Source organism: Triturus cristatus, chromosome 8, assembly GCF_964204655.1.
Source record: "Triturus cristatus chromosome 8, aTriCri1.1, whole genome shotgun sequence".
In the NCBI taxonomy this organism is placed as follows: Eukaryota; Metazoa; Chordata; class Amphibia; order Caudata; family Salamandridae; genus Triturus; species Triturus cristatus.
In genome coordinates this window covers 1,470,868,951-1,470,886,331 of record NC_140591.1, presented here as the reverse complement: position 1 = coordinate 1,470,886,331, position 17,381 = coordinate 1,470,868,951, and the positions used below count along the sequence as shown (strand labels likewise).

General features: G+C 44.8%; 1 protein-coding gene across 4 annotated transcripts in view; it reads left to right on the top strand.

Moving 5' to 3' along the window:
* Window positions 1–17,381, top strand: part of FCHSD2 (FCH and double SH3 domains 2) — a 490,271-nt gene that overhangs the window by 453,014 nt on the left and 19,876 nt on the right. For all 4 annotated transcript variants that reach the window (XM_085623302.1, XM_085623300.1, XM_085623301.1 and 1 more), the window contains 5 exons: window positions 5,207–5,290; window positions 5,421–5,598; window positions 9,600–9,820; window positions 12,737–12,866; window positions 13,432–13,514. In XM_085623302.1, the coding sequence (XP_085479428.1) occupies window positions 5,207–5,290; window positions 5,421–5,598; window positions 9,600–9,820; window positions 12,737–12,866; window positions 13,432–13,514 (696 nt within the window). The remainder of the gene's footprint in view (window positions 1–5,206; window positions 5,291–5,420; window positions 5,599–9,599; window positions 9,821–12,736; window positions 12,867–13,431; window positions 13,515–17,381) is intronic.

Below are 17,381 nucleotides of genomic sequence, written 5' to 3'. Positions count from 1 at the left end.
GCAGGAGGAGATAACTTGGTGGAACAGAGACAACATGACAGCAGGGAGAAGCCTGACACCACCAATCCCAACAATGACCATTACCACGGACGCATCGCAAAAGGGATGGGGAGCGCACATGGACAACCTCAGAGTGAGGGGTCTGTGGGCTCCAGCAGATGCGGTTCGCCATATCAACTACCTCGAGTTGAAAACAATCCTGCTAGCCCTGAAGGCATTCCAGAGGCACCTGTACAACCAGAGGGTGTTGGTTCAAACAGACAACACCACGGCAATGTTCTACATCAACAAACAAGGGGGGACACAGTCGTTCCCTCTCTCCTCTCTAGCTCAGGAGATTTGGAGATGGGCCATACCTCTCAGGATAGATCTACTGGCAATTCACCTACCGGGGAAGGACAATGTGGAGGCAGACTGGCTAAGCAGGCAGACCTCGGCATCGCACGAGTGGGAGCTCAATGGCCAGGAAACGGAGAAACTCTTCCGGAGATGGGGAACTCCCAGAATAGACCTATTTGCAACATGCCAAAATGCAAAATGCCAAAGCTTCGCGTCCAGGCAACCAGATCAGCAATCCAAGGGAAATGCCCTATGGATAAGCTGGTCGAGGACATTTGCCTACGCCTTTCCACCGATACCCCTGTTGCACAGAGTGCTCGACAAGTGCAGAACCAGCAACATGACTCTGATCCTAGTGGCTCCGCAGTGGGCAAGGCAGACATGGTTCTCACAAATTCAAGAAATGGCACAAGGAAATCCATACAGGTTCGAGAGGAGGAAGGACCTGCTCTCAATGCAAAACGGAGAGGTCCTGCACCCAGAGCCAGAGACCCTCAACCTGGCGGCATGGCTCCTGAAGACCTAGAGTTCGCACACCTAAGACTACCTCCGAGCACTAGGCGAGTGCTACGGGAGGCAAGGAAACCAACTACACGAAAATGCTACAGCGCAAAATGGAAGAGATTCACTGTGTGGTGCAGGAAAAAGGGCCTGCAAAACAGAATGACAAGAGACTCAACAGTACTGAGGTACCTCACACACCTTCTAAAGAGTAACCTCTGCTCGAGCTCCCTAAGGGTACACCTAGCGGCGATCGTGGCCTATACCAGAGGTGAAAAGGGTGGAAGTTTCTTCACCTCGCAGGTGGTGAAGAGATTCATGGAAGGAGCCAAAAGGATGGCCCCCCCGAAAAGGTTGCCGCCGCTGGCATGGAATCTGAACGTGGTTCTGACGGAGCTCATGAAGGCACCGTTTGAACCCATTCACAAGGCCACACTGCAGATGTTGACGATGAAAACGGCCTTTCTGGTGGCCATAACCTCACTACGCAGAGTGAGCGAGCTTCAGGCACTAACCCTACAGGAACCCTACATTCAGATTCACAAAGACAGAATAGTCCTGAGGACGGACCCACACTTCATGCCCAAGGTGGTGTCGGCGTTCCACATGAATCAGAGTATTCAGATACCAAGTTTCTTCCAAAACCGGAGTTCAAACGCAGAAAAGGCCCTGCACACCCTCGACGCAAGAAGAGCGGTGATGCACTACATTGAGAGAACCAAGGAACTCAGGAAGTCGAAGCAGCTGTTTGTGTCCTTTGCTACTAGCTTCATGGGTAGGCCAGTGACTAAGGGCACCATCGCTAGGTGGATTGCCCTCACTATTCAATTCTGCCACAAACAGGCTGGACAGGAGCTAGCGGAGGGGCCTCAGGCGCACTCCACAAGGAAGAAGGGGGCCACCGTGGCCTTCCTGGCGAACACGCCCATCCAGGACATATGTCTCGCGGCAACTTGGGCATCTGTGCACACGTTCACGAAACACTACTGCGTGGACATTCAGATGAACAAGGAAGCACAGGTTGGACAGAAGGTGCTTCAACACATTTTCAACGACCAACGCTCATCTACCACCCAGCCGCCACGAAATTGGGAAAACCGCTACAAAGTCTATGCACAGCATAGTGAATGCAGAAAGATTCACGCTGCAAAACGAATAGTTTCTTACCTGTCGGTGTAGTTTTGCAGCTTGAAGATCTTTCTGGATTCACTAGCGAACCCACCCACCTCCGCCAGGAAGATGAGGCTGGAGGAAGAGGGGGTAAAATGGAAAAGATCAAAAGAAATGAAAACGTACACGAAAAAATGGACAAGAAGGATTAATCAATCGCCTAGGGTTTAAAAAAAAAAAAAAAAAGGAAAGGAAAGGAAAAAAGAACCCGAAGATGGCGCTCCAAAGGTGGGACTTCCGCAGGAAGCACGACGACGTCACGGGAGGTGCACCAAATGGTGGGTAGTCGCCGCCCACCTGGGCTACAAAAAAAAAAAAAAAAGAAAGAAAAGACTACGAATCCGGACCCAACCACAAGATCGCGGAATAATGCACAGCATAGTGAATCCAGAAAGATCTTCAAGCTGCAAAACTACACCGACAGGTAAGAAACTATTCGTTATCTCTGGCAGCCAATGTGGCTTTGCAAGAAACGGCTCTCCCTAAATGGAAACCATGAGATTCAAGTATCACCGGCATGGGATCAGTCGTTTACAGCAGTAGCGACAAACTTGTGGAACTCTATTCCAACCAACACATGATCTCTTTTTAATATTCTTTCTGTCAGGGAGTCGTTAAGTACTCCGCTTTTGCAGCTCCACACAAACAGTGTCTCAAATCCTGTTTTTATGTACACACATTATACAGTTGATGATTTTTATTTCTCCTCAGTTGCAGCATGGTTTTTGTTCTGTACAAAGCACGTTGATGACCTTTTGGAAATGTAGTGTAATGCAACATGTTAACTAAATTAGCAGATCTTCGACATGCTGAGTAATATGTTGCCCTTTCACCCTAGCACAATAACACAAGTAACTCTATCATTGTCCCTCACTTGTCAGGATGTACTGCTCCCCTTTTTGAATGCTTTCACTGCGTCCAAATTCAATTTGGGCCATTTACTAACTAAAGGGATTGCATTTTAAGTATACATTTAGTGTTTATTAGCAAAGGTGACCCGCTTTTGGTTTTTGCGTCACGGTGCTCACCTAGCCTCTCTGCTGGTAAAATGCCTCTGATAGCTGAGGTGGAAAAGGTGGGGGAGCTTACAGGCAGTTTTTGTTAAGCTGCTTTTTCAACCACCTCTAACTCTCTTGATTTGTTTCCATCACCTGGGATCGTGTTACTGAATGGCTTTGTATTCCTAACCGTAGAGCAGATTGTCCCCTTTTACCTCTTTTTTCTTCTCCGTGATTCAAACTGCTTTACAATTTACAAAGTTGTGAAATTTTGATAAGCCAGGAATCCAGTGAAGGGTACTGGGCTTTATTCTTGCTTGGAAGAAGATATTTTTCCCGTCTGTGGAATCTGAAAAAAACATTCTCAACATTAGTAGATTTGATGTTCGCAATGGAATTGTTAGGATACACCCAATCAGTCATTGAAGGTGAAACTAAATACTGCTGGGGGCTGATTCAAGATGTGCCTGACAAATGTCGTAAGCCAGTGGCTGAGGTTCCAGAACCAAAGAAGCCAGTGGTTGCCAGCGTCTGAACCAAAGCCCTTTAATCTCTTTAGTGAAGTCGACAACACAATGGCACCCCCGCATTAGTGCGCAGAACATGGGCAGCTGTCCACCACATTCAAGAAGAAAATGCTTCTTGTGCCAGTACCACAAGCATTTATTTAAAATTTAAATAAGAAAATTATTGCGAGGGAACAGCTTCCCTCGCGTACCACAGAGAGAGGACATCACACAATTGAAACTGAAAGCAGTCAGCACTAGGTCATGTTTGCGCTATATTAAACTTAACAAATAAATAGAATTACTCTCTGTTGACTTTCAGTTTGATCAGTGCTCGGGTGTATAACTCTGCGGGGTATATAAGCAAATTTGATTTCTCACAGAAAAAGGCTTTTTTAAACATTTTTATTTAGAACAAGGCTTGTGTTGACAAACTGCTATTCTGTTTGACAATACTGGTGTGTTTGATTACCAACCTGAAAGCTGATGAATGCTTGTAATGTAATTGACTACTCCGTAAACAATGGGGTGTCTCTCAGAACCTGGGTATAGTAATGCAAAAAGTACAGTGATTCTGTCAGGTGTGACAAAATATTTCTTATAAATAGAATTCAATTTAAAACAAGTTATTTACTGCACAGGTTTAATGTTAAAGCGTTTTCAGGGGACACACCGTAAGAACACAGAAAACCAAAAAGAAATCAAGTTTTCAGGGTATTAAGATGTTTTATATAAATTACATCATTTATATATACCCACATACAAGGAATTCTTGTATACACGGCTGCCGACAAGTTGCAAATTAAAGTGAGTTGTGAACAAGTGACATATTGTGCTGAGTGACACAGTTGAGTGCGTAATATGTACAAAGTGATTTAAGATATATACAAGTTTGGAAGAGGCCAGGGTAAACAGAAGCACAATGACCCTGCTGCTCTAGTCAATTTCAATATTTTTGCAAGCAAGGCCTTGAACTGGACCGGGAGGTATCGTCGACGTTCCAACCCTATATGCGCGATAGTTGACTACACAATATCGCGCATTGGATGATACATGAATAACTAGTGTTTGTAGAATTCTGCCATCCCAGCTCCATTTTATGATCCTGCTTTGCAACATAGATTTGAACACCTCAAAATTAGGAAAAACCTTTCTAAATCATGTCTGTCTTTAGGCTTCTCCAGGTTAGTCTTGTGGTTTAGAGGTTCCCACCAACACTTCTGTCAGTAGCAGCTTTTTATAATTCTCTGCATTGGGTTTCATGTGTTGAAATTGCATTCCTTGTTACTTTGCCATGGCATGTATGTCAAGTCATTTATGTTCATCCTACTTCAGCCCTCATTCCATGTTTGCTATGTATTTGTCTCGTCAACGCCTAAAGCCCCGACAAACAGTTTGTGCCAGCGGTTTAACCCTATGAAGTATTCACTTCACTTCACTGCAGCTGAGCAAATGTAGTTTGTTGTCATTAGCTGACTAAGCGTACTGAGTGTCACATAAGCTGACTAAGCGTACTGAGTGTTATCATTAGTGGACTATACGTACTGAGTGTTATCATTAGTGGACTATACGTACTGAGTGTTGTCATTAGCTGACTAAGCGTACTGAGTGTTATCATTAGTGGACTATTCGTACTGAGTGTCGTCATCTGCCAAGTAAACGTTCCTGTGTCCTCCTCTCTCTCTCTCTCAGTCTTCCCAGCCAGATGAGCTAACCATCGAAGAGCATGAGATGTTAGAAGTCATTGAAGATGGAGATATGGAGGACTGGGTGAAGGTATGCTGCTTTGCTTCCACCAGTATTAACTTTGAGATCACTTTTGGGCTTATGAAAGCATCTTTTGTTGTTGCATTATCAGGGAGTACACAATGTAATTTTGCTCTGCATTTTCCATTCTCATTTTCAGGCGCGAAACAAAGCCGGCCAAGTGGGTTACGTGCCAGAGAAGTATCTACAGTTCCCAACATCCAACAGCCTGCTCAGTATGCTGCAATCACTTGCAGCATTGGACACTCGGTCGCACACCTCCAGCAACTCAACCGAGGCAGAGCTCGTCTCCGGAAGTTTAAATGGCGATCCTAGTGGTATGTACGAGTAGACCTCCAGAGTGATGACTTTGTAATCAAAACTGTTTTTTATAAATATACTCAGATCTCGTATACCCCCTACATTATGGTGACACTGTCTTGTTGCAGCTCACCTATTGATCTTCAAAGACAACGTTGCACATTTCTAGGTTCTACAGTCCTCTGTGGGTAGAATTAGATATCAAAGAGTTTTTTTTTCAAATAGTGAAATGTTTATTGAAAACAAGAAGTGGAATGCTGGCCTGTGATGTTTGGTTGTCTGTAGTAAACCGAGAAGAACCATGTTTCAGAAGGGTATTTAGAAGTTGGGGGTTTAGTAAACGCTAAATGCTTTGGTAAAATACATTTTGTTCGTAGAAGTTAGAGATATTTGAAACTGCTGCATGGAAGGTTTAGCTAACAGTGAGCCCTGATTGCAGTCAGAATATTCAAGTTATGTTTACCTTTCAGGAAGAGGATTTGGATTAAACAAAGGGCAATCATAAATCTAATCCTAATGGTTCGGGATTGTCATTCTCTAAATGCACAGTCATGTTTGCGGGTTCATTAAGTGGAGAGAAGGATGTCTGACTGAGACTAGACCCTCCCTTTGGATGAAATCTGTATTTCACAGGAATTGTTATAGCTTTCAAATAACATCAGATTCTTACGAAATACGGTTGCAAGAAAAGCTGTCAACAATTAGTATATATTTTAAAACACACACAGACTTTTATTCTTGCCCATGTTCAACCAACCATTTTACTTTCCCCTTGTTTCTATATACAGTGAACCACACTATGCAGATGTTTTTGTAATTGACAAATTATTAATAAAAATTAGATATGGTGTTTGGAGACTTTCTTTGAAATTGTATGTGTATAGGAGATGAAAGACTTATGAATAGCATTGGTAAATTTAAGTTATCAGTAGAGTAATCAAATATTGGAACTTCCCTCTGTATGTAGCCTCCCTTAGTCTACATCCAAGAGGCTGAAAACAGATCCCACCTTACATCTATAACTGGCCACCTGAAATGGTCTTCCAGAGAAAACTCTTTCTTCATGGGACCCTTCCCTTCCTCACAAAGAAGACTTGCTTTTACCTTTATTGCTTTTGAATAATAGGCACCATATGGTGTCCGCATGGACTAAGCAACCAATACTATGCCAGTAAATAATGTAAGGAGGGGGCTCATATAAAAGCCTAACACAACCAACAACTGGATCACCAGTTGTTTAGTCATGACACCATTATCTCATTTTTTGAGCATCACTTTTGCCGAGGTCGTTGTTGCTTCCGACCCCTCGGTCTAGTTCTGAAGAGATGGCTACATCACAGACATTATGGATGCCCGAGTGAATGAGGAGGTGATGTGTGACCAGTTTAACTCAGTGGGTGTTTGTTAGTTATAACTCCAGCAGAGGTTCAGCAAACTTGACCCCCGAGTCACCCTCCCAGCCCCCCGCACTATAGTTTTTAGCCGCAAAGGGGAACATCGTTTTAGTTGGTTTCTTTGTAGCCATTCTTGCCCAAGGCTGGAGTGATGTTTGACTTTTTCATCGTGCACATTGAAGAGAGGAGATCCCTTAAGGTCACCAGGACCTTCTTCCCTCATTTACCTACATGTTATCGGAGCCTTTTGGGGCCATTAGGGCAAGATTTCCTAAACACCCACGGTAAACCAGAACGCTTCTGGTAAGGAGAGACCAGCACCTGGAAACTTCGTATTTTTGACCTTCCACGCCATCAGTTAGGTGGTTCTTGTAAACTCCACTGCCGGGCCAAAGCCAAATGCTTTCTGCAGTTTATCTCCTGAAAGAGATTCTATAAAGTTTGACCCCCTGGGCAGAATGGTTTTACTATCAGAGAGTCTGAGATAATAGCTTCTAATCCCAAACACTTCTTGCTTATATGAAGATTGCAATATTGGCAGGGAGGTTCCTGCCACCGAGATGCAACTTTCATGTCAACAAAATGTGTCTGATGGCATGAATACCACGAAGTATGCCCTCAACGCCTAGACGCAGTAATGTTTTTCCCAAGATGTTTTCACGATGAGCTTGCAAGCGGGAGTTCCTCTCCCTGGTAACCCCACAGCTGATGTGGACGCTCTTCTTGAGTACCCAACTTCGTGGAGAAGTGTGGCTCAATGATTAGAGCGGCAGACCCTGATGCAGAGGTCTAGCCCGGGACCAGGGATCAATTCCCCGCCTCGGCGGGTCTTGGGCTCAAAATTCCACGGACCTGATAATTCTCGCCTCGGTGCCTATTCCAATCATGGAGTCCCACTCTGCAACTCTGGGCAATAGCTTGCTTAATCTCCACAACGGCCCCCACAACGCTAAGGATGCCTGGCCTCCACCTTGGGGGTGCCCAGGAGTGGACGCCTCACAGGGAAAGCCAGGATGGGTTCCACAGCGGTATTCGTACAAGCGCCTTGAGACCCTTGCGGGTGAGTAGTGCGCTATACAAGTATCAATTTACATTTACTTTGAAAGCTAGTGCTGCCACTCTCGCTTCCCCTGAAACTGCACACCCAGAAATCAAGCCCTCTGTACCCACTGACAGCACATCAGTGATTGTCAAATAAGAAAATACAGAAATGCAAAACAAGTTGACAAGATTAAAAGCTTCTGTGCTGCTCATGCAGAAACTTCACCAAAAAGCCCAGTCTACGACAAGTCCGGTCAACCCCTGCAAAATCCTTCAACAGAAGCTAATCTCTCTTATAAGCCATAAAACCCTGAATCATTACAATTGCAGATCCTCAAAACAGTAGGCAAAGGACAGGTTTAACACCATCAATTGTTCTTTCACTGAAGAATACATCTCATGAGGCTCCATATCACTTTAACCAAATAATGCTGTGGAATACATCCATCCAAGAAGCATTGCAAAGTGGACTACTTTAAAAGGCTCACTCTTAAAGACCTTTCTGAAATACCCACCATCCTGAAAGACACCAGAGTGTGCACAAAAGCTTGATGGTAACTAACTGGAAAGTGTAATGACACTGAGTCATCTGACTCAGGACATCTATCAAGGCCTAGCATCCTGTTGCCTTTCCATATGTCTTTACACTTACTTTTGGCCTAATCTGGCAGACTGCACTCTGTAGCTTGTTCATGTGGGCACCAAAGCACATCCATGCACAATATAGGTTTTGGGCCCGAACCCGCAGCTTGGGGGTGTAGGTCTTGCCTCCTCGTGCTGGAATAGAAGAGGTAATTTAAAAGAAGGTCTTAACCTGATGTATGATGTTCAGGTGTAGAATTTATCTGACGGGCCTGGAAGGGAAATTATGAAAGCTGGCTCAGTTGTGCTTAAATGGCCAAGATTGAGATGGGTGCTAGGTGAGGCATGTGTCTTCAATCCCTCTTTTCTAGGTCTAGCCTTGGGGTCAGAAACAAGCTGATCTTGCCTTCCAAAAACAGGAATGCAGCGGGTGTGGTATGTGTGAGCCGCTCCATTTTGAGTGCCATCCCACAGACTCCTCTCAGCGTCTGTGTGAGTGATGGGACAGGGCACAGATCATGCAGTCTGGCCTGCCTTTACAGGAGTTATGAGTGCAGACTTGCTTTAAAGAAGAGAGGAGCCCCCTCTGAAGTGGAGGAGGAAGGGATTGAACCTCAAACACTGGCATTAGGCAGCCTCTGCCACCAGATGGTGGAGTGGCGGTGGCAATAAACGCCCACACGTAAGCTCTGCTACCTTCACCCACACTGGTCTAGTCTCCCTCTAGTTCCCATAGGCTGGCCTCACCATCTATAGGTCTTGTCAGCACACCAGGGGATAACCCACAGGTTAATTAGCTCTCATGGAGGCTTGAGTACTTTGCTATTTAAGTTACCCCTACAGATGGGGTCCAGTGTTCATATTTGCTTTCCAATTTCTTATCCTAAATAACAGAAATATTTTTAGGAAACATTGAGTGTGCTGAAGCATTATTCTTAGATGGACATCTATTGAAATTGTTTGTAATAAACTTCTCATTTCTTTTCCTCCCAAACCTGTAGTCTGTTTCGTAAAAGCACTTTATGATTACGAGGGCCAGACAGACGACGAGCTGTCATTCCCAGAGGGAGCCATTATCCGAATCCTAAACAAGGAGAACCAGGATGACGATGGCTTCTGGGAAGGGGAGTTTAATTCACGCGTTGGTGTCTTCCCGTCCGTGCTGGTGGAAGAACTTGCCCCCTCGGAGAACGGCGACTGCCAGTGGCTTGGGGATATTCAGGTATGTGCCGTGCAGCGAGTCACAAGATGTTACTGTACACAGCATATTTTTGTTATTCGCAAGATATATGGGGTCAACAGCAACTACAATGGAAATTTGTCAGAAATTCCTCTAGCCACCAAATAAAAGGAAGAGGTCCAGTGTGTGAAGTTTTTGTAATAAAAGAGTAGTAGTGTACTGCTAGGGCTGGGTTTTCAGCATATTTCCCGGCTTTATGCTGAGAATCCTGAAACTCTGAAGCGTAGCTTCTATACATCACAAGAGCTCTTATTTTATTTGTTGGGTCCTCTTGATTTTGAAGCCTCCGCTTTTTAGATTCCTTTTATAGACTGGGTAATTGTAATGGTGCCATGGAACCTCCCCAAAAAGACAGCAACACGATGCAAATTATTAGTGCCAGCCTATGTAGGTCACACCCTCTTCCAGCATAAGAATTTTTAAGTTACGTGTTTAGAATAAAGTAGCAGGCAATAGGAAGAAAATGGGGCGGGCTCTGAGGAACTCACCCCCTTACCTGGATATACATTTGGCAGTAGCATGGACCTCTGACCAAGTGCCGGCAGTCCTTCATGTGGATGCCTTGAGCTTCTCTACTCGAGGCTGACTTACCTTTGTGCCTGATCTCTGCGGTACTAGGAAAGTGAGCCCTACGTTGTGTGCATGCTTGTGTTCAATCTCCCTGCATTACCATAGTGTGTTTTCTGCCTTACTTTACGTGTGTGTGTGTGTGTGTGATTTGCCGGCACTACATGTTTTGGTGCTATCAGTGTCACCAACATGTCTTGTGTATGGGTGATCCCTACAGTCGCGTACCGGGTGATCGAAGCCTTACCCATTTGCAGGTGTCTGTGTTGGAGAGATCCCTACATTACTGTTCTGGGTCAGCTCTGCATTGCAGTTGTAATACACCAGAAGACGGACCCTACTTTCATCATTACTTGTGTAGAGTCTCCAGACGGCCACAACACCCCTGCCAAAGGACTGAAAACCCTGCTCTTCTGTGCTCACATTGCATCCTGTGGCAGCCACGTGTTCCTGGTTCCCATCACCGTATGCTTGCATTTCTGCTGCAAATGTTTTGTTCCTTGATTTGAGAGTTGCTTAGTGGAAATAGAGGATGCGGCCTAACGGCTAGGGCGGTCGACCTCAAATCTGGGGAACCGGGTTCGAGTCTCTGCAACGACGCTCAACATCCTGTGATTTTGGCAAATCACTTAATCTCCCCGCGCCTAACTAAAATTAATTTGTCCTTGTGTAACGCAACTGGTGCTCATGTAAAGCGCTCTGATACCTTCAGGTCAAATTCGTGCTTTATAAAACTCTGGAGCAAAAAAAAAATAATTGTCATCCGGCCTTCAGTGAACGCGAGGTCTCTTGGCTGCAGAAATGAATATATTCCAGCAGCCCTGGCCTGACTTGTGGCAGCCGTGCAGAGTACGCCCTGCGGTAACGAGGTTTAACTCAAGCAGACAAAACTATGCTGCATGACATTGACACACCTACATGAAACCATTGACTTTTGCCTTTAAGATGACCATCATGCTGAAATGACACTGTGCTAGATCTAGTAAAATGCAACATGCGCGGGAAGGGAACAGAATGCAGATGCATTCAGCCTTTCAGGTTTCACGCGCTACAAGGTTCATAGAAGTCACCATGTTTGCATCTGCTGTCCTGGGACAGGACCAGCCAGCTGCTACCTCGCCGCATTTCTGTATCTTTTTCAAGGTGCTGTTAATGTGGAAAATGAGACACCTTGTGAAATCACTCACCTGCCTGTCCCACTATGGGCCAGAGTCATAAGACTGAGACTGAATTGAGGCGCATAAAAAATAGCAATGTTTGTCCTAGATTTGCTCTTGCTTTAAAATTCTTAAAATCCCTACAGGCGATGCATACAGAGTCTGGTATGGAATTTATAGAGCACAAACCTAGCTTCAAAGCAATCCAATACTGTACAACCAAGCATTGCCAAAGCCAATAGGTCTGGTTTCTATTTTTGAGTCCTGACTAAAATATGTGTAAAATCCTGTTGCAACCTAACAGAATGAAGTGAGAAAGAAATACTCCTCAGGGAGGAGGCAAAGCTCACTGTGTGTGTACTTGTAACAATAGGTTGTGCAGGCATCTGTGCTGTCAAGTCAGACCTTAAAAGGGGATGGGGGTTCTAGTTAGTTGGCCATAGCAAGAAAAAAGGGTGGGCTATAGTGAAAAAAGATTTCAGTGTATTTAAGGGGAGAGCAGCTGTCAGCAGGGCTCTATTAGGGTGTCATGAGATGTTTGCAGATGTGGGGACTATTTGTCGGCTCAGGGCAGTGATCCTTTTCTAGATTCTAGGGGCGTACCAGAAGGCTTGCTGTGGGTTTGTAGCCGCCTGCATCTCTTGCTTTTCAACCTCGACATAGCTACTGTCTGCACCTATGTTCTAACACCTTTTTGGAACAAAAAAACAAATATTCATTGAATAAAATGATGGAAAGTTGCAGAAAGCACAATGGGTATTGTACTCATGGGCTCAATCGAGAGTATGATATAAAATACTAGCATTTGTAAATCGCACAGCTACCTCCGGGGAGGTGTCCCGGCGCTGGGGGCCGTCGGGAAGATTAAGCAAGCTTTTGCCCAGAGTCACATGGTGCTGGGCTAACCTGCCGCCGGGGATCGAACCGTGAGCCCCATGGTCCCGAGTCAGGCACCCTGGCCGCTGCGCCACACCTCTTCCACATGCCCTGTCCAAGTTTATCTGTTTATCTGCCTGATTTGTTAGTGTTTCCACCCAATTATAGAGAGCCATTGTTACAGGTAAGTAACTTTAGATAATCAGTACCTGTACTATAAGGAAACAACCTCTACAGCATGCAGAATGTGCCCAACTGTGCCACCTTTAATATTCTCTTGCCTTCTATCCTATTTCAGATCTCTCCGTCCCCAAAGCCTCAGAATTCCCTCCCACCGCTGCCGCTCTACGACCAGCCTCCCAGCAGCCCTTTCCACAGCCCAGAGAAGAGGAACTCTGGGTTCTTTCCTAGATCACCTTCTGTCAACGGTAAAGTGTTCTTCTCTTTCCTATATGTTTATCTACCAATTCGTTTATATGTTTTTAAATAAAGCATTTCTGCGCAGCGCGACATTCAATCACAGGTGGCAGAATGGTTACCGAGATAAGTGGTTGAGCTGGTGAAAAGGACAATACAATGACAGTATCTTACATATAATATACATTATTCTTTTTTTAATAATATATTAAAGATATTTAAAGTTTTGCTTGTTGCTCAGTGTCTCACAAGATATTCAATAATACCTAAGCTTTCAAATGAACCCAGGTCCCAAGACCATCATTATAGTCCCTTGACCACATCTTCGCCCTCTTTTGTAGAAATTCATTCCTCTCTGTGATTGTTTTCCTTCCTCTCTGTTGTAATACATTTTAATCTGCACATTACATGTGGCTAGTATGTCTTCTCTTGCGCCATGGTTGTTGTAATGTGTGGCTTGATCGTCTCCGTATATTTTACAATAATTTAAAGTGAATGGGTGGTAAAATGTGTGGCAAATGAACAGGGGCGAAGCAGCTGGTTTGATTGACAGCTGTCCTTCCTTTGCCTTTTTAGAAAACAGTAGCTGTTCAGAACCTCCTGGATTTCCCCAGCCCCCGCGATGCACTCCAGAAACCTCCTACGGAAAACTGCGGCCGGTAAGTTTTACTTTACTTTGGGTAACCTATAACGGGTGCTCTCAACTTGGTGCAAAGCTACTAATTTAGGTCTAGACCTGTGCAAGCAAAATGCTGTGTCAGAACAACAAAAGTGAATATTTTTTAAGAGCGTGGGCTTTCACATTTGTCTTTAATTTATTGAATACTGTCCATGCTTTTTCGTCAGGTGACTGAAAATTATCAAACACAATTTTGCAACTGATGTTACAAGTCATGCTGCATCGCGAGAAAAATTATCCAATGGCGATTGGGGGCTCAGTTTGGAGACCTTGAGCAGATAGTAGCAACTACTTGGGTGCAGTATGGGTACCAGTGGAATGTTAGCCTTGGATCCTCATCGCACTCCCTCTCCCCACTCTCCATGATCGAGACAAGTTTCCAATCGATTAAGCTGATTTGCCAAACTACCCATGTACACAAAAAGCATACGCGGAGCAGTAATCCTAGGTCCCTTTTCGCTTTTCCTTAATAAGGTTTAAAGCCTTTGCTCCGCCTTTTCCTTATTATTGCACTCTTACAGTAGCACCACCTTACAATAGAGTTTACTTTGTGGTTTAGTTAAACAGAAATATTCTTAGAAGTCTTACTTCCTTGATTCCTCCTTTCATAATAAGATGTCCATCCAAGAGGCAAACAATACAACCGGATGGAGTGTTTGCCAGATATAGTAGCATTCATGTGTACACCATGGGATTCTTTTCTTTCCAATTCTTCTTCTAAACTCGTGAGCATTGCTGCCTCTGGTGGTTGGACTCAAAACTACTTTCCAAAAATAGTTTAAAAAATATTAGACACGGATACCGCGCATGTGCCTTTCTCAGCTTATCTAGCCTTTCCCCCTCCGGAGCGCATCCTGTGCAAGCCATATGGTTCTCTGTTTCTCTTCTCACTATTGTGAGCTGAAAACGACCCTATGGTCTCTTGAGCCACTTTTTTAGGTTGTATCCAGATGCTCAGATACATTTTTATTTTCTATAGCCTCCCTCTCTGGCTGCTCAAATCTAAGTGCACACATTCCTCTAGTTTACTTCAGACTAGATTACTTTTGATTACTAAATAATGAAAAATACCCCACAGCTGCGAGATTCCTGGGAGCATTGTCACATTTGTGTACAACTTTTTGGACTTCTGAGTTGTGTTTCCAGTGTCATGGCTTCTTTGCGGTACAGCAGCAACCAAACCTACTTGAATGAAAGTAAAATGACAAGAATAATACGCTAAAATGGAGAAATAAATGTATTTTAAATGACAAAAAAAGCAATCGACCCAAAAAAGCAGAAGCCAGAGCAAAGAAGAAGCTGCAAAATACATAAATTACGCAAAAAAAGGTGAGCCTGCTTTGGACAAAGTCAGAAAGCAGGACCCAGAGACCAATTCAGGGAAAATACACATCCGGGGAAGGACTGCAAGCCCCTCATCTATTTCTAAGCCACATAGATCACTGAATGTGAAGCAAGGCTGTAATAAAGTGACTTCTGGGCGCTAGTACAAAAGTAGTCTCTTTATTTCAGTCACACATCCTTCCACATTATTCCAATTCACCCTATTATCATCCACGGTTTTAGGTACCACCCTCTTTACTAAAACACAAGATACTACACTATTAACTTGAATACATTCAAATTCAAAATGCAATAGTACAGAGGCCTCTGCATTAACTCAGTGCACAACTCTCCTATCAGATACTTAAAACCACTAGGCCTGCAAAAAAGTTTCTTCCAAGTGATCTAGACACACATCAAGCACACTTCTGATTGTGCCCTTAAAACTATAGGCATACATTACTGAGCAGAAAAGGATCAATTCCATACACAAAAGGGCACCATCTATGCACCCAAGAGTGTAATTAATTCTTCGTATCCAAGTCAGTCAGGTAGGGTTAGTACTCCTAACACACAGTGCTGAAGTAGTACATCTCTCAAACCAGCAGCCTCCTTTCCTCTGTCCCAGTTAAGAGGTTGAGGTTTCCAGCACCTCGTACAGTTCTCCCTACTGTCTGGCGCATAGGGCACTAAAGCCATCCATTGCAGTTAGCGTACAAGTTATGCGCACTGAAATCCATGTCACATTTGTGGAAGGTTTCATTAAAAGACAGCTTGCCACATCGCAGAGGACAGTGAAAAACTAAGTCCTGCGAGTCTATTTTAAGGGTGCCCACGTTTCTGAGAAGACCTGGTGGTTGCTGCAGTATGCTGGTGGGGTGTGTTACGCCACGTGTCACGATGGCTTTAAAGAACCACCCCAGAAGCTGACATGCCTACCCTCCAATCTCTGCTTTCCTTTGCCTGCAGCTGATAACACGATTCTAGAGCAACACAGACCAGTGCAGCTTCTCTTTTCTCAGTTAATCCAATGCCTCTCCCATCCTCCACGAGCACTCTATAAGTAAAAGAGGCAGTATACCTGGAGGCCCACCGCTACACTGGGCATGCTTCCCAGAGTCCGAGGTTCTTTAAAGGGTCATCCAGTGTAGAGAACAAACAATTCTCACGCCCACTCTGACGACCAACAATAGCCATTCTGGAGGGTTGCTTCATTTGATGATGTATTGTCACGTAGTTTGCCAGATGGAGCCTCTAAAGTATCTAAAGGACCTCTCATCGGGGATCCCAAAGAGAAGCACCAAAGGCGAGCTGCAATGTTCCTGAGTGGGAGAAGGTTTCCTCTTCTAAAAATGAAGAATCCATGGACATAGTAATCACAGCTTCGGAGTCGAAATAAGGGCTGCAATTTTCTGACTTCAGGAAATTGGTGTCTTTGTTCTCTTAATCCTTAGTTTACAGGCAACCTTCAGCGGGAAGTAGGCAACAGACACTGAAGGTTGTGTGGAATTGTGTAGAGTTCTGATCCAGTGCCACCCAGTAATTATGTCAATGAAGGACGGTGTTTTTTTTTTTTTTTTGTTGTTTTTTTTTACTCTTGGAGTATTTGTATTTGTAGTTGAATTTGTAGGGCGCACAGCTACCCACAGGGGGTCTCCCGGCGCCGATTGAGTTAGTGATTACCCGTGGCAGTTGTTAGTGAGAGAAAAGCCAGGTTTTAAGATCTTTACGGAATTTAAGAAGAGATGGTTCCAGTTTCAGTGAGGCCGGGAGAGAGTTCCACAGTCTAGGGGCAACACAAGAAAAAGAGCAGCCGCCCATTCTCGTCAGTTTGAAGCGGGGAATCACAAAGTTGCCCTGAGCTGATGACCTGAGGGGGCGGGATGGAAGGTATGGTTGAACCAAGGCCTTAAGGTAGCCTGGGGCCGACCCTAGCTTGATTTTATATAGGAAACAAAGGGCCTTGAATTTGACACGGTTTGTTATGCGGAGCCAATGAAGGTCTCTAAGAAAGGGAGAGATTGAAGATCTCCACGGGACCTTACAGAGGAGGCGCGCGGCTGAGTTCTGTACAAGCTGAAGTCTCCTCTGAAGCTCCTGTGTAGCACCTAGGTAGAGCACGTTGCCGTAGTCCAGGCGAGAGGTGACTAAAGCCTGGACCACCTGGCGTCTTGTCCATACCGGGAGCATCCACAACATTTTGCGGAGCCACCCCAGGATGGAAAAACAAGTGGCTGCTACCTTAGCCACCTGATGTCGCTTGGAGAGCGATTCATCCATGACAAAGCCAAGATTACGAACCTGGGTCACTGGAAGGGGTAGAGGGCCCATTTCTGCCGGCCAATGTGCAGGGCCCCAGAGGTGCTTCTGCTTGCCCAGAATAAGCACCTCTGTCTTATCGCCGTTCAGTTTCAAGAGGTTCGCCTGCATCCACTCTGCCACTCGGCTAAGTCCAAGTTTAAGAGCAGATGAAGTATTAGCTGCAGCGGAAGAAAGGGAGAAGAGGATCTGATTGTCATCGGCG